This window comes from Nothobranchius furzeri, chromosome 18 (genome assembly GCF_043380555.1).
Source record: "Nothobranchius furzeri strain GRZ-AD chromosome 18, NfurGRZ-RIMD1, whole genome shotgun sequence".
NCBI classification, from domain to species: domain Eukaryota; kingdom Metazoa; phylum Chordata; class Actinopteri; order Cyprinodontiformes; family Nothobranchiidae; genus Nothobranchius; species Nothobranchius furzeri.
The window spans coordinates 21201970-21227940 of record NC_091758.1 but is presented as its reverse complement, the minus strand read 5'-3'; the positions used below and the strand labels follow the sequence as shown (position 1 = coordinate 21227940).

The following is a 25971-nucleotide window of genomic DNA, read 5'->3' as shown; positions in this document are numbered from 1 at the left end:
AAATCGCACATTTAACGTCGCCTTCCGGAGTATTTCTCTTATCTGATGGCACCATCTAGTGGTTGATAAGCATATTACCCACTTCTTCTGTAGCCGACAGAGCTAAAACACGTTGTTTTACAAGGATTATTCTCATGTCTTGTTGTGTTTTCATATATTTAAATTTTAAAGACTTTCTTGTCCTCGAAAAGTTCATCAACTCTGCATCAATTGAATAGTTCTGGTTGGCGCTCAGTTTCCTATTGGCATGGAGCTCTGCGAGGCAGGAAGCGTGCTTAATAAAAAATAAATAAATAAAGATGTATTGCTTACATTATATCACAGTACACGATAAGATAATCACTTTTACGTATTTTTGAAAAACCAAACCTAATTTCTGAAAGTAGAAAACTGCGGAAAGCTACTTTGACCAACATTTAACCTCTAACCTCTTGCGGTTTAACCTTCCCCTCACCCACATCCTCCTTAATAGGGTTGGGCATCATTTGATTTTGAATGATTCCGATTCCATTTCCTCGTTTCGATTCCGGTTCCTATCGATTCCCGATTCCGACTCTTTCAAGACATGACATGCTTTACATGAGCCGGGTAACCACAGGTCCTGCTTGATGAAATAATCTGAACTTAAACATGAATTTTAATTCTATGAACAACAACATCACCTTCACTTGGACAAAAACATGTTTTGGAGAAAAAAAGAAAAAGACTTGCAGCACAACCAGTGTGTTTGTTTCTGACCACAACCCGTGCACACAGACAGCTGGTGTGATCAGCTCTGGAAAGTGCTGATCACAATTTGCAGATCACGTTTATTTTTCACGGAGATTGGCCACGGATTCCTCTTCCGTCGGCACACTAGCAATCGAAATAAAAAACGTTGAGCGATTCCAGGAAAAATGAACAGTTGGAACCGGTTCGAATGGATGCTCGATTCTCGATGCCCAACTCTACTCCTTAACCCAGTTTCTCATTATAAACTTCCTGTTAACTGTGTTGGAGAGGGACGTTACAACTAGAATTTTCATGCACAAGAGGGTAAAGGACACAATTCAGTGAAATCTCAGTTTTACCTCCACAGTTGGAAAACAACGCTCTGCCATAGCGCGTCGCCTCCCTACATGCTGGGGCTCCCAACGCATCGGAAACAAACACTTGGTCACCAATCATCACTTTTCGACACTTCAGGTGTGAGAATGGCCTTACCAAGCTGCTACTGTTTGTGAAATCCTCTTCAGTGTTTAAGCTCCTGGTTTTCATTCCACCCTTGTTGGTGTCTCTTGTTTGTATTCGCCTCTTTTTTTATCCTGTTTCTGTGCTTCCTGGTGTTCCTAGTGGTTATTTCTAGTAAGTGCCGTACTCTATTAGTTCCTGTTACCTTAAATTGAATCATTTATTCCACTCACCTGCCAGCCTTCCATGGATTTCTACCTACGTTTGGGCCTACACCAAACCACTCCCCACAGATGAAAATGGCAAAGACACTCGGTCTGTCTTTGTACTTTTCCTGTTTGTGACTAATTAGCAACAAGAAAATGAACACAGATGTAAGTGTAAGCATAAATGTTTGCAGTTTCTATGCACACAGAAGTTTTGCACATTTGGGAATTACAACAAAAACTTTGCTTATTTTTTTGCAGTTTTGTTTCTCCACTACTCTCCAGCGGTCACAATCCTGTCACAGTTTAGGCTCGAATACATTTTATTTTGAGTACTTCGACTCACTCATGATTTATTCTCCTTAATTCAAACTGAGGACTAATGTCCAAACTTGCAGGTTAAATGCAGACTATGTATTAGTTCTCCACAAAATTCAGCTTACATTTCTGAATTAAAAGAGGAGCATCTCTTTGTTTTCCCTTAACTTCACATCACACATCCTTCAGCTGTATAGATAAAATGCCAGGCTTAATCTGACTTATGTTGCACTCAGCAGAGGTGACATAACCTGCAGCATGGTTAGACACACACAAATAAACCTAATGTACCAATATTTGAACTGTGAGGGAAAGCTGCGCTAATCTTTTACATGATGATTTGAACGTTCCATGATTTGAAACGAGAGTTTTTTGCTCAACCAAGGCTCTAATCTGCCTTTGTTTATTTCTTCAGATTGTAAAATCAATAACTAGAAGTTCAAGACATGTTTAAAAATAAGTATTGTGTAAATCCTGCCTGCCCTATTTCAATAGATCCAGTAATCATTTGTTTTTGGATCTTCTGCAGAATCTTTGGCTTCTACAAGGGAATCCTGCCTCCGATTCTGGCGGAGACCCCAAAACGAGCAGTGAAGGTAGGATAAAGGATATGCATGTTTGCCTTCAGAAAGCTGAAAAGCCTCTCAGGATGTCACGCGAGGCTCGGGATCTGCCTGCATTGTGAGCCGCTCTGCTGCCATATGAAAACACTCAAAGTGCAGTTGCTCTTACACAGCGCACACGTGTTGATTAAACACATAACGCCCTCAAACATGTCTGCCTCCTCAGACACTCCTGTTTGCTCTGTCAGCCAACCAAATATTGACTTGCAAACATTTGCAGCAAGCCGTCCCGTGAGCCTCATCTTTTGATAGTTACAGGAAGGCGGGATCCCTTGTTTCGTTCTGAGATGGAGTCAGGAGGGGGGGGTGCTGACAGAAAAGGGGCTGGGTTGGGAGGGGGAAACAAAGGGGGATGTAAACTTGGCACTAAGCAACTCTGTAATGAGATGCCGGAGACAGAGTGAACTTTGAAAATAAGCACTCACACTGAGAAGATGTGGTAATCGCTCACACGGTGAACAAAGCTGCCGATGGTGAGAAACTTCTGGAGCAAAGAATTCAACTAAATTAAAGCTCAGATGAAACGGCCTCTGCAGATAAACAAATCAGGAACTGCTTTAAAGCCCCAACAAGGCTGGGGTCTAGTAAAGAAACCGTCCCACGTATATCCACATTCACGTGTGTTTTAGCCAAGATGAGACTTTCTGACCGTTTCTTCATTCTGCAGTTCTTCACCTTCGAGCAGTACAAGAAGTTGCTGAATTTGACCCCGTTGTCACCTGGTTTGGTGAGTCTGGCACGCAGCAACACCTGAATACACTCTCGCTTAAAAAAATAAACACCAACACAGAGAAGCAGGAAGAATGGTGCACCCAAAGTCAAATATCTGCTCACCTGCCGAAGCCTTTTAAAACAGACAAATGCCAAGAATAATTTTACCATGCAAATGAGTCCATGAAGGTGCAACTGTTTCTATTAACATTCAGTTTTCAGTCTGAGTCCAACTAATGCAGGAGTGTGTCAGACGGTGTCATTTTAGATTGTTTTATAGAAGTGCTAACTTGCATGCCAGCACCTGCTTATTGGTTTAGATGGAACCATTCTACATTTTTGCATTTGCTTTAACAAGTTTGACTAATTCAACATTGGTTTTGTTTCCATGGAAAATAAAAATAAAGGTTTTCAAGCAAGGATTAAATGACCACAGCCTGGAATTTAAATTCTGTTAAACACAAAACGTAACCCTAACCATAGATAGATAGACAGACAGACAGACAGACAGAGACAGACAGACGATAGATAGATAGATAGATAGATAGACGATAGATAGATAGATAGATAGATAGATAGATAGATAGATAGATAGATAGATAGACGATAGATAGATAGATGATAGATAGCTAGATGGATGGATAGATAGATAGATAGATAGATAGATAATATTGAGTTTATCTAACAAATTGTATAAAAGTTCTCCCGATGGGGGTATTTTTGTTTTATTTCCTAGTTTGGTAGATGATGGTATAACTGGGCCATCAGCTGATCATCAGCTACTTTCCTGAACCATTGAATTAAATGTTAGCTTCATTCCAGGAAGCAGAGTAGCCATGCAACACTTTTATAGTTCGTTAGGCTCTGGCAGCAACTCAGAGGGTATTTTGTAAACACGTGCGTCTTTATAGCGAATATGTTGGCTGCCGTTGTGTGAATATGAACAGTGGATTGGGTTGTTACAAATACAGAAGTGGTAGAGAGCAGTTGTTTCTGTTGTTTTGAGTGTGTGAAAGTCAGATAATACCCGTGTGATTAAAAAGCAGAGTAGATGTGTGTTTTTATCCAGCTTCTGTCGGCCAGCTAAAAAGATTGTTTCGTGGAAAATGTCAACGTTAATGTTTGTGATGAAAACTAAAAACAGAACCTCCCGACACGTTTGGTTACTACAATACCGATTTGTTCTTTTGGCTGGAAGCATTATATCTACAACTGGTTAACTTTTGGAGTCAACCCAATTCAAGATGGCCACCACCACCAACTGACCCTAGAAAATACAAAGAAGGCATTAACTTAGACAGTTCTGTGTTGCTATTGAGACACTATTTGGCATCTTCTAAGATGGAAGTCATCATCAACACATAAAATACTTTAAAACCAACCAATCTGTCAGTTACTTTTCATGTTGGTCAAAAATAAATAGTCTTTTCTGACTGCCTTGACAAACAGCATATGTTGTGTTTGGGATGCTGGGCCTTCCAGCACAGGTTGCTGTTAAATGGATGCTAGACCAGCATCCAAAACACAACATATGCTGTTTTTGTCAGTAGGGACAGAGTCATTTGACCTATTTAAGCTTTTGCTGCTTTGATTAACATTAAAATTGGACTTCCTGTCTTCGCAGTCGCAGGATTCAGATAGGGCTGGGGTTAGTTTACAGGTCTAACTGGCCCACACATTTTAAAGTCCAAGATGAAAACTAAAACCCTTAGTTGTTGTTTTGTTTCCTGTTTCTTGAAGTGGATCAAAAATATTCATGATGAATGAAGCTGATCTTATAACCAGACTCCGTGTCAGCTTGTATGTTGGTGCATTTTATTACACATCGGCTCTTAAGATTTAGTATTTTCATTTGACTTGCTGGGTGTGGCCAGCGCCCATGATGTATTCAGGGGGAGGAAAATGTCAGCCATTACAAATGACTTGCCTGAAAGGCACTACCATAAACCACCAGCATGTCCTTAACTTGTTTCACAGCCGCTGGTAGAGAAGCATTTACCCATCTATCACCTCTTAATGCAGGAAGATGTGTCACCCTGTCAGAGGGACCGGCGGTGCTCCTGCTCGGCAGCCCCGGTGCCCCAGGCCAGCTGTGGCTACATGTAGCTCGTCACCACCGCAGCTTGAGCGTGTGTGTGAATGAGTGAATGACTGATTGTGTTGTAAAGCATCTTGGGGGGTTCTAGGATCAAGTACAGGCTATTTACCAAGCGCTTCCGACCCCAAATCCCCCGGAGCCCTGAACACATCAAGTGCTCTAATCACGTCAGATCATTACAGGTCGGCTGTGAATGTCTCTCTGTCTCTCCTTGTTCTGCATGGCACAGCTGAATGCCTTCACTCTGATTAATGAAGACTCACACGGTAATAATACAAATAGGGAATTAAAGCATGGCCGCCTGGCTGTGTAAACATCACGAGGCATGTCTGAGAGGATGGGTCCCGGGGCCCTGACAGCAGGATAAAGACACAGGAAGAGTAATGAGCTATAGGCACGTTCTCAACATGTTCCCATTACGCCTCTCGTTGAGCACACACACACACACACACACACACAAATATGAGAAAACTGCCCAGTGCAAAAAAATCGTAGTGCAGGTTCCACATTTAAATTGATGCCACAGGTACCTGATATCTGCATCCTTTATTCAGGTTTGACAACTTCCTATAGGGCAATTTTCTAACAACTTGTTCACTTCCTTTTTTTGTTCACCCTAATTTCCCTCCTAAATGCCATCTGGCGTTTTTTCAAACAGCCACAGGTGTCTTACGTGTCTTCTGCAAGCATTTGTCAAGTGATAGTAAGGACAGCTGTGACGGGGACAAATTTACTCTTTAGACTCTAAGAAAACTGTGACGAGTTGTGAAAAGGAAACAGTCAAGCTGTCCTAGCAGAAAGTTGTTGGCAGCCTTCGCTGTCTGTCTGCAGCGCTTTGCCTCTTCTGCTCCACCTGAGCCCGAATATTACCCTCTCATTCAGTCCCCTCCTCCTTCAGGCGCTGTCGGTGGCAGGCCTCGGCTCAGGCTTGACTGAGGCCGTCGTTGTCAACCCCTTCGAAGTGGTCAAAGTCAGCCTCCAGGCCAACAGAGAGTCCTTCAAAGAGGTTGGCTGAAATCTAATCCTGTGTTAACTTGTGAAGTGTTGGTAAATGTTCATGTTCTCCTTGTGGCTGTCTGACCAGGTCTTTAAAATTCTGTCCACCACAGCAACCCTCCGCTTTTGCCCAGGCGAGACGCATAATCAGGTCAGATGGCTTCGGGCTGAGAGGCCTGAATAAAGGATTGACCTCAACGCTGGGACGCCACGGGGTCTTCAACATGATTTACTTTGGCTTCTATTTCAATGTCAAAGATGCTCTTCCCACCAGCTCGGTAGGTAACACTTTTCAGTCCTGTTACGAGGTTTCTAACCTCTGGCTCGATGATCCTCATGATCCGAGCCGCTTTGCTGGGCCAGAATCACAAGTGTTTAACAGTATGATTGTTTACCCGGCATGGAGGAAGCAAAAATCAGACCAGCTTCCGAGATCAGCTCCTCTAATACCTTGTCTGTTTGCTCTACATAACATCCTCAAAGTTTCAGATTACACATCCGGCAGAGCCTGATGGCTCAAACAAAAGTTAATTTTTTTAAATGGAAACGTTACCATACGCCACATGTACAAACCGGAGCATCAGAGTAACTCCAATGAACTAATTGGAAGCAGACAACGGTGCTATTTTTCAAGACTAGGTAACAGTGGGAGGCCGAGCTCTGCTATATTTTCAGCTTTTTTTTCCAGTGGCGCTTAACGGACGTAGAAGCGGTCATCCTCTGTGAATGCTAATTATGTGGCCGGATGACTGAAATTGCTCCCTTTGTAGGTTATGGCCGTTTCTTTAAGCAGTGATCCTGCCTCTGAGAGCCAACGTGAGCTGTTGTTGAGCGGTGAAATGTAAATCTTGTGACTTCTGACATCTCGCTGGCAGAGCTGATGGTGGCATTTCTCCAAAGCACTTTTGTCGGCAACATGAGCAATGAGTCTGCAGCTCAATCATGTCAGTAGTCAAATTCAGATCACCAAACCCAGGCTTCCCTTGTATGAGCATTTGAATAGTGCATAGGAGGCAGATATCACACTACCATCATTCAGCAGTAGATGTGATGTGTGAGGAGATGTTTGCTTAAAGCTGTGAGGAAGTGGGCTGGCGGGTGTACTTGGGCCGCGGCCGTGTTCCCCCTTCTCCGCATCCCACTTGAAAAAAGCAGAAGAAGTGGGATTAACTGTTGATTTACCACAGCTCTCGGGGTGTCCGGCCACTTGAGAAAGCCCTGGACCAGAGAGGCTGCTGTCATTTGTAAAAATATCCTGGCCAATTAGCTGTCAGAGCTCGCTGAGCCTGGACTTCTTTGGTACAGTAATACCCCTGTGCCGAGTCACAGCCCAATTACCCAAATTGTCCCCATATGCCTCGCCAGTCTGCCGGCATGAACCCTGTTTATAAATCCTCCGTCTTGGCTCCTCCAAGAACATGTGCTTCTGCTCAGCCAATCAGAACCCCGCACCGGCATCAGGAAGCACAAAATCTGCCCCCCGCTACCATAAAATGATCCGGGCTTTCATGGAAGCTTTGCAATCATACGCCTTGGCCCCCTTTTTCTCTTTCACTTTCAGTCTCTCGTCTTCATGAGCTCGCTGGCCATACTTTCTTTAGTCACTTGTCATTTATCACTAAACCTGCCTGCTCTGAAAGTGTTTACACTAAAAATGCAATTGCTCTTTCCAGGACCCGACGTTGGAGTTCCTCAGAAAGTTTACTATTGGGCTAACGTCTGGGACCATCTCCTCCTGTGTAAATATCCCCTTTGACGTAGCCAAGAGCCGCATTCAAGGACCCCAGCCAGTGCTGGGAGAGATCAAGTACCGCACCTGCTTCCAGACCATGGCCCTGGTGTATCGTGAGGAGGGGTACGAATGCCTAAAATACTGTCACAAGGTTGTCCAAGAATTATTGAGTTATTGCTTGTTTTGGTAGCAGTTGATAGTTGGAAACCTGCTAAATTGTCTGCCACCGAACACAAATGAAGCCGTTTCAGCTCCAGGTTTGTTTTCGGTGTGTGTTGCCTACTCTAAGTCACGAATGACTTCATGCAACGTCACGAAACACCAAATCTAGATTCAGGGCTCGACTTCTCTTAAGTGTAATCGTACATTTTTCCTATTCTGTCTCTTCTTAGGCACTGGTGACATATTTTCAAACCTCGGAGCATGACAGCTCCAAACGAAGGCTTCAAGGAATGTTATATTAGCAACTGCCCTGGGCTTTTCTACGTTCCCCCCATGCAGCTCAACAAGACAAGACCCCGCGAGATGTTTGTAGTTGGGGATGTTGTTATGGTTTCTAGTTGGGGGTTGCTGCAAAAACGACCCTGAAACATTGTCACAGGAGCCCCCTCCGCCACATCCACTCCCTTTCTCTAACACAACACAGTCTCAGCTAATTAGTGGTCCCTATGGGAGACGTCGTTAAGCAGACCCTAACGAGCCGCGCGGCGCTCCACAGGTCAATCTAATCAGACAGAGGGCCAGGGAGGAAGTGGGTCGAGCCTTATTAACGCCATCAGTGGCGGGGGCAGGGTGCGGGACAGGGAGCACGAGGCAGGCAGCCACTGATCACCTTGAATGCATTAAGGGCAGGTACTCGTCGGTGGAGGCTGTTAGAACCTGATGGGGTGACGGACATGCAGAGCAGCAGGCCGGCGGGAAGCGAGCGCACGTGCACATGCTTACTGTGCTCAAACATGCAATAACAGAAGGTCAAAAAGGCAGGAAAACAAAAGCATCAAAACAGAGTTCATAGAGATCGTTTTATCAGATCTAAGTAAAAAATAACCGTGTCAAATCCGATCCTCTGTTACAGTGTCTGGTTTTATTTGCTGATTACTTTTTGTTATATCATTTCTGATTGAACCTATAATTTAAGCTAGGATATATTAAAAAAAATCATTTATATGTAGGATTTAATTGTAGTAAATGTACTTTTATGAGCTCATTAACAGATAAGCACAGCCAGTTTTTACACAGTGACTTTGCATGTTTGTGTTGACTTGTTTAAATTTGTTTTTATTTTTTTGTTTCTCTAAACAACCTGTTTTATTTGCAGGTATCTGGCGCTGTACAAAGGACTGGTTCCCAAGATAATGAGACTTGGACCAGGTGGGGGAAAATAGTGACATCAGCAGTCGCCGTAGTGGAAGTGGTGATAGATTCCCCTTTGAATATTTCCAGGAAATAAAACTTTTATTCCTCTTAAGCAAACTGTAATATTTATTTTTTGGCAAACAGCCTTTAAATGTTTTCATAAAAAATTCTGATGTCTTTAACACCGTTTAATCTCTTTACCATGGCTGCAAAGTTTCTTATTCAATCCAATGAATAAGATCTATTTTCATGGAAATAGTCTCCACCTGTGCAGCAGAGCCTCTGAATCTGCATGAAAATGACACGACTTAAAAAAACGGATTATTTTAAACAAATAAGTCGCTCAGAAACTAAACTGGGGCTGTTTCTGTTGCAGGTGGAGCCGTGATGCTGCTGGTGTACGAACACGTGTCCGGATGGCTGCAGAGGAACTGGTGACGATGGGAGAAAAGAGGAAAGGAAATGCTTCGTGTCTCCTCTCAGTCGTGCCTTTTGGTCTATTTTTAACCGACCTCAGTGACATCAGACCAAATTAGTGTTCTTTAGGTTTTTACGGTCAGTGCAAGAAATGTAGGAAAACTGGAATTTCTTTTTAATTCAAATTAGAAATTATTTAAAGAATGATCAAATGTTGTTATAATGAAAATGTTCTGATGCTGTAAAAATACATCAAAGTGTTTTGTTTTAAAACTTTAAAAAGCCAAAATAAATCTATAAAAGTCACATTAGATGACAAAATCCTTTTTTGGAACCACTTGGCACTAAATCAGCCCGTAGACAGAGCTGAGCTGCTCAGTCGCCCACCGCTCCTTTATCAGCGTGAAGACGTAAAGCCAGGATGACCGGTAGTGACCCATGTCCAAATGGCGTTTTCCGAAAAGTCTCCAAACGTTTGTGAGGGTTCTCCGTTTTCTCACACAGGTTCCAGGGTTTTACTAGAAGGGAAATGTCAATGTCCTCTTAAAATAGTCTTTGGCTTCTGGAATCCTTTTTTAACCCTTTCCAGCATCAAAAAAATGTGAGAGTTTTGTGAGGGGTTGGAAACCAAATAAAAGATTCATTCCTTGAATAAAATCAGGTGTGTTGTGATTTGTCAACAATCACGTCCCAATCTGACCGAGGGAACCTCTCGTCCCTTCTTTCCACTGGAAAGCGTCGTAAAATGGCCGCCAGGCGTGCTACACGACGTTTAGCTGCCATTATAACGAACGAGTTCCTTTCCACCGGCGGCTACGAGTAACATTCTGGATGCATCCCAGCAGCGAAGGGACGCATCAAAACATGTCGAGCTCCGCAGTTCAGATCGAGCCAAACAGGAAGTCCAACACGAAGGCCGTGTACAACATCCGGAAACTTTCTAAATATTACGTGCGATATGTCTGAAACCCTCGTAGCATGCAGCTGTCTTTCTCCTTGCTTTTTATTGTGTGGACTTCTGAAATCACGCGTGGTGTTTTCAATTCTCCTGTGATTTTGTGACCTCACGGGATCAAACGTGTGGAACGCTTTCGCTCTCGTTTCGCGTCCGAATTGCTCCTGGGTGGAAAGGAGCTTGTGGGTAAAAGGCTGAGTCGTTACTGCCACCGCAGTTAGATCCCAACTAAAAACACTATCGTTGTTTTAGTCTGCAGGAAGCTCAAAGCTCAGTGAGGCGATGTCCTAATTCAAGAGCGTTGCTCAAAGTTTTTAAATGGCAGATTTACAAAGTGGTGATAAATCAAAAGGAAAATCCTGGTCTAGTGTTGGAAAGGTGCGGGGCTGCCACGTGCAGCTTTGACATTTTATATTCATCAACCCAATCAGTGGGTCATCATGTGCCGAGGGAGACCACCGCGACCATGTGGAGGAAACCGAACTGCAGAACATTGATCTGCAGCGACCCTGCTCCTCCTGATTGGACTTGCTTAAGGATGCACGCAGACATCTGCTGTTATCACACACGTGTTAGCTCTTATTTTAGTTCCATGCGTTCAGAGATCTGTGTTTTATTCATGCTCATCTGGTCTGCAGGCGAACCTAAACCAACTGGTGAGTGTTTCTTTAAGAGCCTAAAACCACTCACTGATGACATAATTTAGGTCTCACACACCCTAGGGCTCTGGTGTCTCGTGCGAGTACCCAGGAGTTCCCAGTTTTCCTTTCATTTGTCACGCTTCTGACCTCGATGGAGATGTGAACCAGTTGTCTCGACATTCGTGATCAGATCACTGAGATTTGGTTCATGTGACTTTTTAAATTGCAAAAATGAATAAAAAGTCTTAACTCGTGGGCGCATGTGTGTGTGTGTGTGTGTGTGTGTGTGTGTGTGTGTGTGTGTGTGTGTGTGTGTGTGTCCTTTAACAGTAGCTGTGTGTTGTCACATTTTGCCCCCCTGGTAGTGTTTCAGCTCCGCTCTGATGCAACCGTATCAGCTTTCTGCCGTTTACTGCACCGTCCCCCCAACTCGTCTTCCTGCTATCACAGCGCTTTGTTGTTTGAGGAGCCGCTAGCTGAAGCAGTCCCATCAGCCAATCAGGTGTCAGTCTGTGGCGGGGAGTCGGTGTCTCAGCAAGCTAAAACAACAAGCTTGAGAAATTCAAATCTGGCAACAAAAATTGGGGAGGGGTGGGGTGGAGGGGGTCTACACACACACACACACTTCTCTACACTATCTCCTCCACAAAAATGCAGTCGCATGCACACCTGTTTCTCAGCCGTAGGCGAATCGGCAGCTCTCAGACGCTCATCTTAACCTCATCTGGTTGCAGCTTCCACTCAGCCACGTTGGCATTTGACAGCCATCCTTAATGTGGGAGTTTCTGCGTGCCAAAATGAAAACGGCTCCTGGTTTTTTCGCTCAGGGGCCTGTGGTGACAGACTAGCAACTGCGGCTTGCAGACTGATGAAACTCTAAACGCTTAACCTGTCTTTTTTTTGTAATGAAGTGCTCAACGTCTATGTTTGTTTCATGCCTGATGGTTTGGGCGCCTGTGTTGCTGGTCGCTAAGCAACAAAGCCGCCCTTTACCTGAATTCCCCACACAACTTTTTGCCGCTCATAAATCAGTGAGAAGTGCCGTCTTCATCTTCTCCTCAGTGGCTCCACTCTGACAAGCCTTCCAACCTATGCTCGGCTCTTCTCCGCTCTCCTCGTGCAAACGCGCTTAATGATTGCGTAAAACGTTCTCGACTCACATGACATATAAAAAGCAGTGAGCCGTGCAGGCAGGCATGAAGGCACGGCAGCAGGCATGTCGGGAGTTTCTCAGCTGATTTGTTTTTTGCTCTCCTCTCTAGGAGGTTTTGCTCACCTTCTCTGCTCAGCGTTGTTGTTTTAAGACATTAGGAAAACACTCTGGTTGTCGTCTGCTTCTTTTAGAAATGTCCGCTGAGCAGAAGCATGCATGCAGCCTCGTGTTCAGCCAGTGTCAACACTCTCTGCTCTGTGTTAGTCTACAAAAAGCTGTCGTGTTTCTGATTGCATGTGGAGAAGTAAAGATAACCATACGACACCGAAGTCAGTCTGAGCATAATTAATTATAAACACGCGTCTGCGCCTTTTGGACCGGACAGCTGAACAGCGTTAGATTACAAGAGCCGGGATTATCAGCGTTTCCTTATTGGAAAAACTTTTTGTTCCCTTTTTTTATAACATCATAGTGTGGTGTGAGTCAGACTTGTAGTTCAGCGTTGTTGTGTTTGAGCCCAGGACGTTTGGCGTTGGTGATAGATGGTTAATGGTAAAGAGCTGGCCCAGCCCGGTGTGTGATCATCGCGGCCCTGTGATGTGGTTCATGTACGGTCAAAGCAACACCACGATCCGTGAGCAACGGTCCGTGACCACTGGATGCGGGGAAGAGTGATTTCCAAGTCAAATCAGCTCCTGCAAGGGGAGGACTGTTGACACTGTGGCACACAGGGACTGTTTATGCTGCAACATGGAGAGAGACTCCGAGCTAAACCCAGCACTCTGCCTGAACCCTCGGCGGCAGCCCGAGAGAGCAGGTGAGCGACTATCAAGCGATCAATCAACACCTTCATGCTGGGGCCCAGTTTGTTTAAATCCCTGTTTTCCACTACAGGGCCAGACGGAACTTGCCCGAGATTATTTATTGCTCCACGTTTCCCCTTAAAAACAAAAACTACAGAAAGCCTTTTCTGCATCATTTTGGAATGCTGGTCATTTCTCAGCTGTTCCGAGTGCTTTTATTTTGTAATAAACATGGCGGTTTGGCCCCTTGTGTGGCTCAATGAAGGTTTGCACCTGCTGACCTTGGAGGCCGCAGGCCGGCTGCTCCCAGACGGAACCACAACCCGTATTTTTCAAACTCTTTTTCAACAACGATCTTCTAATCCAGCATTTCTTCTAAAAGCTGAGAGACTCGGAACGTCTTAAAAAATTTTTGATTAACTAATGTTTTTTATAGAAGAAGCCATTCTGCCATTTTTCTAAACTTAAAAAAATAAAAATACTTCCTCTTATTTTTTATTTTAAAATATTCATCAGTGATGCTAAACTTAAATATTTGCTTCTAAAATTTTGTCTTCATTCATTTAACCTAAAAAATGTCTTTGTCACTTGGCTAAAATAGGATTATAACTTTTTGTGACCAGAGAAATGGCCGTAATAAACGTAATGAGGTGACGAGATGTGATGTTTTATTAGCCAGGATCATTTGGAAAGAGCTGCACTTTGGCGACAAACACTGCACGCTCCAAGCTTTTGATGGACTCTCCTAATGAGCCATGACAGGGAAATCAAAAACGCAGGCTTTGCTAGGGCGAGCAAATTCTTTTTCATTCTTTTTTGTTTATGAAAATCAGGTTCCTAGTCATGTAAAACAGCCAAAATGCCACAATGCCCTGCGTTTAATGTCTTGGTATGTTAATAAGTTGGTTTAGTTGTGATGTTTGGGTTGTGTTTTTTTAAATTCCTCAAACAACCAGGAGATAAAAATGTGAAAACCAGTAACATTTAATAAGATACATTCAATTCCATTGTGCAACATTTGTCCATAATCCGACATGAGACCAAAGCCAATTTAGTCCAAATGTGCATGAAGGTTTCCATGCTTCCTGTGAGGCTAATTGCACTTCATTCAACGTACCTTAAACTAATAAATAAAAGGTCAGCGTGGCTCCTCCTCAGGCCACTCTCTCAGAGGAACGGGAAAATCTATCGTATCAAATCACAACAGAAAAATGTACAAGAGAGAAGCAGTAACAAGTTATTAACAAGCACACTGAAACACTCGGGCCGAGTGTTTGCCTTTTTTTCCTTGATTCCTGAACTTATACGTTACCCCTTTTGCCCAAAGAGTGGAGTAAAGAGTCTGAGAGGAGTAATGCAGCTGGATGGAGGAGCAGTCACACACCAGTCCTTCAGAACACCTGTCCTGCCCGCTGTTTTGGACAACCAGTCTGTTTGCGTCGACTCTACTCTGTGTGTGTGTGTGTGTGTGTGTGGGTCTGAGTCTGTGTGTGGGGTGGCAGGCTCTGATGGAGCTAATCTGGGATCCTTCATGGAAGGGCAGCACCATCCTCCTCGTCTCTCGCCCCGTTGACTCCCCCTCTCTCTGCCACCAGCCCGTGACCTCACAGGGCCGACGCGGCGACCAGGTGGATGGCGTCACAATTGGCCGCCATGCTCTTGAAGGCCAGAGGAGTGGTGATGTCACAGCTGCGGGGAGATAGAGCACTGCCATTGGCCGGCTGCCATGTGGGTCCGGTCACATAACCCGACATGGTGGCGCTGTACCCCATGTAGGGTGACGCTGGGGTGGGAGGGCGGTAGGGATGGATGCTGGGTGCTGTGGCATAGCTGTTCACTGTGGGCAATCCACTCTGCGTCTGGGATTAAAAAGCCATAAAGGGAGTGGGATTACACATCTGAAAACAATCTAAGGGAACAAAAATGTCTAGAAAACTTAATAGACATCTCACACACACACACACACACACACACACACACACACACACTTGAGCAGCTGTCGAACAAGATGTAGAAATAAGTGAAAGTGATGCTGGATGAATTATAAACAGCAGACTTATATTCTACCCTCACTGCCACCACATAAAAATCCCATTTTCCCAGTTTTGATGAATAAATGAACAATTATGCGCGCTCACGCTCCTGGAGAGCATTAAAGCAGCATAAAAACCAAACATGCATGGTCACCCCTCACTATAAGCTGCTTTTTGGAAAAGTGGACCTTCCGCCAGCAGATTCGCCACCGATGGAGACTTGTTAGGGGAAACAGATGTCATGACAGATTGAGAGAAAATACAGGAAGAAGGAAAATGTGATCAGGAACGAGGCGAGGGCAGCGTCTCTGGCGCTGTGACAAGACTTGACTTGAGGGTTTCACCAAGACGTTTGGATCAGGGAGGCTGAGTTTCTGCGGATGGGTGGTCTCCTAAATTCCTCCAAACAATTTTTACAACTTTCTGATTCCGGGGCATCTTTTCATTCACCTACTGCTCTGATTCTGACAGAGTTCTGCAACAATTCTGGGTATAAAATAACAAAACCTAAAGCAGATATTGTTTCTCTTCATGCACATTTAGACTGTGCCTAGTTTAGGTATTTCTGTCTCAGGAGCATCCTGCAGATGAACATTCCAATAAATACTTAGAAATATATTTATTTTATTTCCTTGCCTTTAAGTTTGCAATATTTAAAAGTTTCTCTTGAACATTATTCAAACATAGGTTTACCCCAGATTATCTCACTTATCAGTGAAAGTTTTATTTTATTTTTCTTGCAACGTTATTTACAGATTTTTATGACTTAAAAATAGTAAATTTCAAATCATAAAAAATTCTGAGACATTTAAGTATTTTATTTAAATAAAACGAAAATTTATATAAAGCAGCTTTTTAAAACTCAAATTTAAAGATTTGTTTTATTAAATGTGCCTTATTTAATAAATTGTTTTAATTTGTATTTTAATCAGTTTGTCTTCTGACTAAATAAAACATTTAAGAGAAAATTAATTTCTTGTAAAACTGTTAAGTGAACTCTTATTTTTTTCTTCTTGTGTTGAGGGTTGAAATGATATTCGGGTTTTTACCGCACCAGCACCGCACCAGGTGTAGAAGCTGCACCGGTCCGGTGCTGCTCTGTCACCTGATCAGCGCCTGCAGGCTACATGTTTGGCCTCTCAAACGCACGACCTGGGTTTAGGAGATCTGGGCCTGCTGGCGTGTTTCAGCAGAAATAAAACCAGGAAATCATGCAGATTCAAACGTTTGTTTCGGTTAAATAAAGCAAAAAGTTTGAATATTTTTGTTACTTTGCTGGTAAAACAAATCATTAGATCCTGTAGAAAATCTGAGACTAACTCCTATTTATTATTTGTTTTATTTAACATTAATAAACTCCATAATTCGTTATTCTCCACATTCATTTGCAATTTTTTTCTAGATACTCAGAACGCGCCCAAACAAACATGGCCGGCCTTGTCTTCTGCGGAATGAACCTGAAAAACTCCGCAGGAGGAAGTTGCGCAATAACTCGGACGTTTTGATAATGCGTCAAAATAAGGATAAATCACTGCACGCATGCGCGCACACGGCTTTTTCCAACTGTTCACATCATGACTCTGGATTTAAACCACCAAAACGTGTAGTTATGGACAAAAGATAAGAAATATATAAATATAGTTTTAATTTGGGGAAAAAAGTTACAGCTGAAGAATTTTAGAAGTGAAATTGCTCGTGTGTGTCTCATATATTTTATCTCAGCGTGTAGTAAAGTCAATTAATAACCAAGGATTTTGTCTTTTATGTGTTTTTGAATTTGTTTCATTTTGGAGGTGACAAAATGTTTAACTCGGTAGAATTCACCGTTAACATCATGAGCTTGGCTGAGAGTAAAGCTCCCCAATATGAAAAACACTGTGTGTGTGTGTGTGTGTGTGTGTGTGTGTGTGTGTGTGTGTGTGTGTGTGTGTGTGTGTGTGTGTGTATATATATATATATATATATATATATATATATATTAAATCAAAATTTCGAAGCAGCTTGTTAAAGCTAAAAATTGTAATTCTCACAAAAGATAAAAGTTAAATAATCCAATAATCCAATCTGAGCTGTCTTTATTTTGCATTAGATTTTTGAGAAATATTTATTTTTAAAAAGGTAAATAAATTAAAGGAGACGTGTCCATTTGCTGCATATTTTGCGTCTGGATTTAAATGCGCATTATCCACGCCACTGACTATAGTGGAGATCTCGCTGCTGGGAAATTAGTCCTGTTAAAAGCGCTCCATTCTTCTAGTTTGGCGCTGCAAACGGGTGGCATGTCACTAACTGGGGGTGAAACAGACAGAGAACAGGAAAGTCGGGAGTTGAACAGGAGAAAATAGAGCGACTCTGGTCTGCTGCTGCTGTCCATGCATCCATCAGCCGCAGGTTTGTCCGGTTGCATAAGACGTTAAACTAAGTGACTTTTTGCACCGAAGCGTGCATGTTTGTCATCTCTGCGTCAAGTCCGCGCGCTGTCAAGCGTGTGGTTCAGTGTCCCGTAAAATGAAAATGATCCATCTTTCATTTATGACTCTAAAGTTTGAGATCTCAGGTAGGCTAATAAACATGTTTTAAAATTGGTCATTTAAGAGGATGAAAACAGCTCATTGGTGACTTAATTCATTTAAAATGAACCAGAATAAACTGTTTAGATTGCTCTCGCAGGGCCGAAGAAGCAGGAACTTAGGCCATAACGTATTAAAAATCTTCAGATTTACTTCCTGATTGTAACGAACAGTAAAATCACCAATTATTTTTTTACATAAAACATTTTATGATATAAGATATATTTGTAAAGTAAATCTTTAAATTGTAGCCAACGTGTGTTTTTATCTAAGTGCGCGCAAAAACTCCTATTGGCCAAAAATGCTGTCAGAAAGCTCGTGCACATCTTCGTTTGATTACCTTTCACGTTTTATAAAGTCTATCTACTTTTTCTAAACAAAACAAAAAAGAAGTTTCCTGCTAAATCACCTCTCACATTGCGCTCAGCCCTCTGCACAAAGAAACTGCCAAACATCTGCAAATCATTTGGAAAATGCAGAACTTGTTTAGGGAAGCCAACTCCGCTCCACAACACCATCCCGGCGCTTTGTTTGTCCCGTTTAAAGCTCACGGTGTTGGGTTTGAGCTGCGGAGAGGAGCCGGACCCCTGACAGCCCTTCCCCTCCTGCTTCTGGTAAACCCGCACCCAGAAAACCCCCCTCTCACACCACCGAGCCGACCATTAACACTGATTTATCCCGGATCCGGTTTCACTGTGTCCAAAACATTAGTGGTCGTGTTTGAGCGGAGAGATCCGGGCCTTTTACCTGCATGTGTCATGGAGTCTGCAATACAAACACGGCCAGCTCTGGGGCAGCTTTAGCAAAATGGCACCGCTAATAACCTGAACACTTGATCTTAACCCTTCTCCTGCAAAACCATCTGTTTCCTGCTTTTTTAAATCAGTATCAGCAGGCAGGGTTCCCCCAACAGGCATGGGAGGTTTTTTATCAGCTTTTCTTTAAATAAATAAGGAAATTAGAAGCTCGTTTTTCTTTTAAACACACACACACTCACACACATTCTTGCACGCAAAGTGGTTTAAATGTGGTGCAATAAAGAACCGGCTTTGCGCAGCCGTGCTTACTTTGTTGCTCTGTAATAGACCGTATCCCCAGAATATCTGTTACAGAGTGCGAGGAGGGCCATATCCTGTGCATGGCCATGTGTCCGGGGAGCGTGGGCATGCCGGGGGGAGTGGGCACTTTGGAGGCCGGGTATGAGTACAAGTGGTTGTAGGGTAACGTGGGCTGTGGCGGTGGGTGAGGCGGCTGTTTGCCCGACTCGTACTGGCTCTGCTGGGACAGATTCCCGATCTTGTTCCGGAGGATCCGGCTGATGGAGCTGACGGAAGGCAGGTTGAACTTGTCACAAACCCCGTCCGCCAGTAACCGATCCCGGATCTCCCAGGCAAAAATCCCCGGGTCTCTCTGCTTGTAGGTCCTTATGTGTTTGACCACAGTGGGCGTGGTGACCCGCGGCTTGCTGCCTCCGATGGCTCCCGGGAGGATGGAGCCGGTCTCGTTGTAGCGGGCCAGGATCTTGCTGACGCAGCCGTGGGAGACCCGTAGCTGCCGGCTGATGTCGCAGGGTCGAATCCCGAGCTGGGCCAGCTCCACGATCCGGAGCCGGATGGCGTTGGGGAGCGGCCGGCCGTTCACGAAAACCCCACCGAGCTGGTTCACCTCACCAAAGGCTGGTTCTGTGGGCAAAACAAACACAAACGTCAGACACAAGGCACACACACACACACACACACACACACACACACACCGATGCACATTTAAACATTAATAAATACATGTAATTTTTGTTGTACAAGAATCGGCTTTAAATAAACAAGTAAACAAATAAAATCCATCATGAGAACTTCTAACTTGGAGTTAGTGAGTTTCTTAGCTGAACACTGCAGCTCCACAGCTGTGCGCATTCAGGGCTGCGCGCCACGCGGATGTCCTGCGCTCGCTGTCAAAAACTCGTGCGTAAATATTCCTAAAAAATCCACTTCCCTGCTCTAATCCCGTCAAAACATCCCATATCCCTCACCATTCTGATACATCTCTGAGCTGCTGCTGCATCCCTGTCAAGAAGGGAGTAAAAACCGCAACTCCAAGTTGGAACTCACCCATCGTGCTACAACCGCCGAGGAAGAAAACGGTGTCCGCTTTGTGCCTCCTCCGTGGATCCAGCCCAGCGTCCAGCGTGTCCGCCGTCCGAAACCGCGTTCAAGAAAAAAAAAGGTCTCCTTTTGTGACCAGGAACTACAGAGACAATTTCTCTTTCTGTTTCCTGAAGGCACCGGAGACAGGCTTTACATTTCAATCTGCTATCAGGAGGCCGGGCTTGAGAGGAGAGCGCGCGCTGGTTGGACGGCGCGCGCCATCTGCGTTCAGCTGCTGCTGCCATTGGAGGAAAAGTTAGACAAGACAAGTCAACAAGGATGACCCTCCCCTCCGTCTTCTCACTGCCTCACCCCCGCCCCCTCCCAAAAAGCTCCAGGATAGATCATTGAGACAGATTGATGGCATATTCCGATTTTCACTCAGAATTTTACATCGTGCGTCAATCTTTCATCATCATAAAGACACGTCTCTGCAGAAAAGCTGCATTATTAACTAAAACCTAAAGGTAGATTGCATTTGCAAATTTTTACGAATTATTTCTGAATAAAATGTTAACGGGACCTGAGTGATTCCTGCTACAACTTATTCCTCGAAATCTTGGCAGAAAAGTCGAAATCGTTCATTTGGAGAAACTATTTTAAGTATTTCTTAGCCAAATGAAGCAAGTTCTACTTTGAATTGATGCTTTCTAATCCACCTGGTTCGTATGAGAAACTCCAAACGAAACCATCACAATTGGGTTGATTTAATATTAATGGAAATGTAAAATAAAGCTGAATAGAAACAGGAGATTTGGGTGAATTCACAATGCAACATTTAGATATTCATCTGCGTTCACGCCTTCAAAATAAACGATTTGCATCAACTCATATCAGTGTCAGATTATACACCGCACATGGAAATTATGCGGACCTTTCTATATTTTTATTTTTAAAACTTTACCTCGGTGTCCTCTGACGCACAGACTTGGTTTCCTGCTGAAACCTCACTTGCGCTTAATAATGAAGAATTGTTTGCTCCGCGGGCCAGACACAAACACCCTGACTTTGCACCTTCTCTTTCTTCCCGCCGTGCCACATGCTTCAGGTTATCCCCTGTCATATTTTATTTAAAGGCCGCGGCGCGTGACTGACCTTCATCTCGTGGTCTAAAGGGATCAGTCTGTATGGAAACATAGGCTCTCCCGCACAATTAGGAATATTGCTAAAAAAGCTCCGCAGACATGAAACGCCACGAGGAGCCGAAACGTACACATTCATGTATTTGTTCCAGCACGCGCAGCTCCATGGGCTGCAGACTGGAGGTTGTGTTTACCTTTCCCACCTATCCAGGAGGACGTCACAGATGTGCGTAAATTAGGATTTTTCCCCACCTGTTTTTGTTTACATTCAGGCTAAATCCTCTCTTTTTTACCCCCCCCCCCCCCCATCCCCACCTGCCCGCACCATGCATGTTTACGGGGAAACTCGCTCAGCTTGTTTCCACTGAGGTGAGACAACAAAAAGTCACATGTGAGGGGTCAACGTTCTCTGCTGGCTGCTCCATCCTTACGCACCTTTGATTCAGGAGCTGGACATCCTGCAGGCGCGTGAAGGTGAAGATGTTTAAAGCGTCGCTGTTGCATGGAAATAATAATAATAATAATAATAATAATAATAATAATCTTATGGCCATGTAATGGTTTCTGACATTATTATTGTTATTATTATTATTATTATTATTATTATTATTATTATTATTATTATTATTAAGCCTTTTCTTCTAATGAACTGTACATAAAGAATTAAAAATTCTAACGTGTCTCTGAGTTCTCACGTGGTTACCCAGAATTTTACTTGGCGTTGTTGTTTTCGCCTTCTCCATTCTTCCCACCGACCTGAATTGTCCCTGCTGCCCCTGAAGGCATCATCTCACCTGTCGGACAGATAACGGACTCCGAGCTGCGCAGATGCTGTTAGCACTTTTGTTCTCCTCAATCCAGCATTTAATTTGTCTGTTATTTTTATTTCATTTCTGTTTTACTTCACTGTCTTATCACCATCTTTCTTTTAGTTTCACCGATAAAAGATCTGTTAAAAAGGTAAAATGAACTTTTAGGATTCTTGTCCTGGTCAGACTAACTTTATTCTGCCTGTTTGCAACTGTTTACTCCACAGAGAAACTTTGCTGCAGATTATTTAGACGCTGCAGCAAACTTCAGCTAAAGCTTGGGTTATTCAGCATTTGTCTGTTCAAATAGGCACATTTGAAACGTTTTAATAGTTTTTTAATCCTAAAAGAGTAAAAGCTGGTTTAGTTTCAGCTCATCTATTCTGCTTTAGACGTATTCCAGGGAGTCAAAATATAAAATTCACATTAAGGTACACTTGTGGTATTATTCGTACCTCACTGATTTAAATATAATAAATATTCTGATCAAAGTTGAGATGACGTCAGTACCGCAGCCGCTGCGGGTTTAGTTTTTCCATTTGCCGGTTTTCAACGAGTAAAGACATGAAGTAGCACATCCTGGTTCTTTTGTTCATTTAGGGTCAAACTGTTGGAACCAACTGGAGTAAATTCCCTTCTTGAAATTTGATCTGATCATTTCATCATAACGTTCAACTAATGATTAGAAAACTGGTTTCTGAACTGCAACAATAAAATAAGAACTCCTCCAACCTGATAGAAACAAGGTTTGTCTAAATTAAAACGGTCCAAGTGAAACTGCTGTCTTTTCAAAATGTAATTCCTATAAAATCTGGCACTTCATTCATGTCGAACTCAGACTCAATCCACGCTGCCAGATTTTCACATTTATGTATCAAAACATATTTTATTACCAAATTACCAATATTTATTAAAATAATAAACGTATTATAACCGGTATTTAGTTTAAAAATAATTTTCTATTTATAGGAAAAAATGTATGTCCTAATCTGCTTTAATAATCTCTTTAAAAAAATCAAGAAATAAAACACCAATATTGATTACTATTACTATTATTATTATTATTATTACTATAATAATAATAATAATAATTATTATTATTATTATTGTTGCTGTTGATAATAATAATAATCTTATTACTATTAATATTATGATATTGCGTCGGGCATACTGCAGGTGTGTTTTTTATTTTGATGTGATAATCGTTCAGCCGCAAGATCACACATGCCTAATATTGAACAAAAACAACAATAAAAACATTAATGACGACAATAATAATAATAATAATAATAATAATAATAATAATAATAATAATAATAATAATAATAAACTGTATCTCTTATATTCAACCATCCGAGCAGGGAGAAAACTGAATGGCTCCCAGTTGCTGGTTTAATGTTCCCAGTAGGATCCTGTGGGAAATCAGTCACCATTAATGACGTACCACTGGAACAAGCAGCGATTTCTTATTTAAAGCGTGTGGGTCTGTCATCTCTGCATGTCCCCGGCGGGACTCAGAGAGGGACAACGTGCTGCTTTAGACCAGAAGTCTTTTTCATAAAGCTCCACTAGTTTATCATTAAGAAGAAGAATCTGATCAGATTGAAGAAAGAAAACTTGTTGGATTCAGTTGTAGAGAAAGCCGGGCCGCTGTTTCAGCACCCCCCCCCCACCCCCCCCCCCCCCCCCCACCCCCCACCCCCCAACCTCTGGCCACCTTTAACGTCCACCCTCTGGACCGGGCCAGGGGACTCCAGCGCGGCCTTAATGAGGACGAACGCAGAACGACCTATATTCATGTTTTAGAGGCCGACTCTGCTCCCTGCGCAGGGCCGCTCACAACCCATATTTACGACACTTTTACACATATATCACTTTGACATGTCTGGCACCTGGCGTCCATTAGGAATAAATGTCCCATCCAGCCTCCCGAAGACAGCGGAGGGACATAATAAATGGACACTTTGACCTTCACTTGCGGAGACTGTTGATACAGAAACACACCACCGCTTGATGCGCTCCAGGAACTGAGTCACACCTGCACGAGACTTCTTTGAGTTCCTTATTCATTATCCTGATGCGTAATTAGTGACGTTTGGGTGCAACAACGGTCCGAGAGTTATTAGAGATTACAGAGACATCAGAGAGAGAGAGAGAGAGAGAGAGAGAGAGAGAGAGAGAGAGAGAGAGAGAGAGAGAGAGAGAGAGAGAGAGAGAGAGAGAGAGAGAGAGAGAGAGAGAGAGAGAGAGAGAGAGAGAGAGAGAGAGAGAGAGAGAGAGAGAGAGAGAGAGAGAGAGAGAGTTTATGTCTTATTTAATTAACAGCGTCTGGGAAATAAGCCCACGGGAGAAAATGAATAATTTTAAATCTTTCTCTATTTGAGACGTTTATTTGGAAAACTAAAACGACCTATCACACTGTCCTAAACCCATTTATTTAAAATAGTTTTTTGTGTCTTTTGAAAATGAACCAAGAGTTTCAACCCATCCAGTTTATCTCACTGCTCTTGTTGGTTTCATGCTCTGAAGGTCACTCATGTCATGACGCTGGTTTGATGCCAAAGAAACTAGTTTTTTTCGAAGCAGTGGCGCCATCTGGTGGATTCCAAAGTAAATCATATTGAACAGACGTGCCCTTCTGTTAAATGAGGAAAACCCCATAATTGTAACCCAAATATCTTAAAAAAAGATAAACTAAAGAAAATGTTATATATAACAAGAATCGAACATGATTAAAAGATCATAATTTTAAAATGGTGGAAAAAAGGAAAAGTATGCATTAAAATGAGAATAAAAAGGAAAAAGTTAAACACAGGACCAATGCGCTTGTGTACACAACACAGAAGAGCCACCACTGCAGGTCAAGACTCAGTCCACTCACAGCTGGAATGACACATTGTGGACAGAGCAGATGGTTTGGAGGTGAGTAAACGAAGCCAACTACGTCAAACAGAAAGACCTAAATTATACAGAGGAGGAGGCTTTCACCTGTCCAGCGCCTTCGATGCTGCTCTAAACCTAACTCTAAACAGTTTCAATCTAGGTCACACCCTTCTCTATCTAATCCAAACAACAATTCCCTCTAACAACTTCAACGGCCCCTCAGGGGTTCGGGGTATTCAGAGGGATTTTCATCTCGTTAAGCGACAATAGACAGCTACAGTTTATAAGCTTGACTCCCTATTCAAGTCAGAAATGACAAAGCTCCTGAGATGAGAAGCAAAACGTCTTCACCAAGTCCAGTTGCCTTCATTTGAACCCTTTGGACTACCATGACCTGGATGGCTGAGAACCGTCACCAGCATAAAGGCTAGATGACCATTTCCAAGCTCCTAATAGTTAAAAGACCATCTCCAAACCAACACCATCAAAATCCACTTTATTTTCATTGAACCGTGTCTTCGTACAAGAAAATAGACTTCAAAACACAACACGACCAGGAGATACACACAAACACAGACAAAACAGGTTCAGGCTGACTCTGAGAGCAATCACTCCATTGTGCTCTTTTGCAAATGGGGAAAGGTAAGAGAAAGGGGGGTCCCATCAAGGAGAGAGTGAAGGGAAGAAGGAGAAAAACAGGCCCCTCCACCCTGTATCTAACAGGGGGAAGAGTCGGGTGCAGGAAAAACACCTCAGACATAAAACCACAAATTCAGACAATCACAACATAAACCCACGAGTGGTGGGTGGGAGTGGTGGGAGGGTGCACTCCAGTCTCCACTGCTCTGACAGGGAGGAGATTCAGGGAACGAGAGAGAACATTGAGTCCAAGGTGGTGTGTGCGTTTCTATGAGACTGGTGAGTGTGCTTGTGCGTACATGTTGCATCAGCGATTTGTGGCTTTGGGACCTTTCTGCAGATCGATCTAGGAGCTCAAAGTTAAATGTGAACAGTAGAGAGGGAGGGAGGGAGGGGCGGAGCACCATCTGTGGATCCATTCCAGAGGGAGTTATGAACTCTTCGGCCTTCAAGACCACACACTAGAGAGCCAATGTCGGATTATAGAATTGTTTTTGAACAGGCAAGAGATTAATTTTCTTCTTTACTTTCAGTCTTTCCTGGTTTTAAGGGCACCAAACAGCCAAATCAAGAGGTTAGCTTCCAACCAACACAGATGCAGCTTTCTCCAGGTTGGTTTCCATTCTGCGTGGGAG

At 43.2% G+C, this 25971-nt stretch overlaps 2 protein-coding genes across 2 annotated transcripts in view; one reads left to right on the top strand and one right to left on the bottom strand.

The window, feature by feature from the left end:
- The window catches only part of slc25a21 (solute carrier family 25 member 21), a 137462-nt gene extending 127529 nt beyond the window's left edge, over positions 1-9933 (top strand). The window contains exons 5-11 of the mRNA XM_015969583.3: positions 2224-2290; positions 2985-3044; positions 6025-6132; positions 6236-6400; positions 7796-7977; positions 9173-9225; positions 9587-9933. Of these exons, the coding sequence (XP_015825069.1) occupies positions 2224-2290; positions 2985-3044; positions 6025-6132; positions 6236-6400; positions 7796-7977; positions 9173-9225; positions 9587-9648 (697 nt within the window). The 3' untranslated portion in view covers positions 9649-9933. The remainder of the gene's footprint in view (positions 1-2223; positions 2291-2984; positions 3045-6024; positions 6133-6235; positions 6401-7795; positions 7978-9172; positions 9226-9586) is intronic.
- A 4690-nt stretch (positions 9934-14623) lies between these two features.
- Positions 14624-20106, bottom strand: pax9 (paired box 9). Its single transcript, XM_015969582.3, is given in 5 exon segments — positions 14624-15038; positions 17351-17430; positions 17433-17501; positions 18850-19464; positions 19888-20106. Coding segments are annotated over 5 exon segments (1023 nt in total). The 5' UTR covers positions 19892-20106; the 3' UTR covers positions 14624-14783.
- Between the last annotated feature and the right edge of the window lie 5865 nt (positions 20107-25971).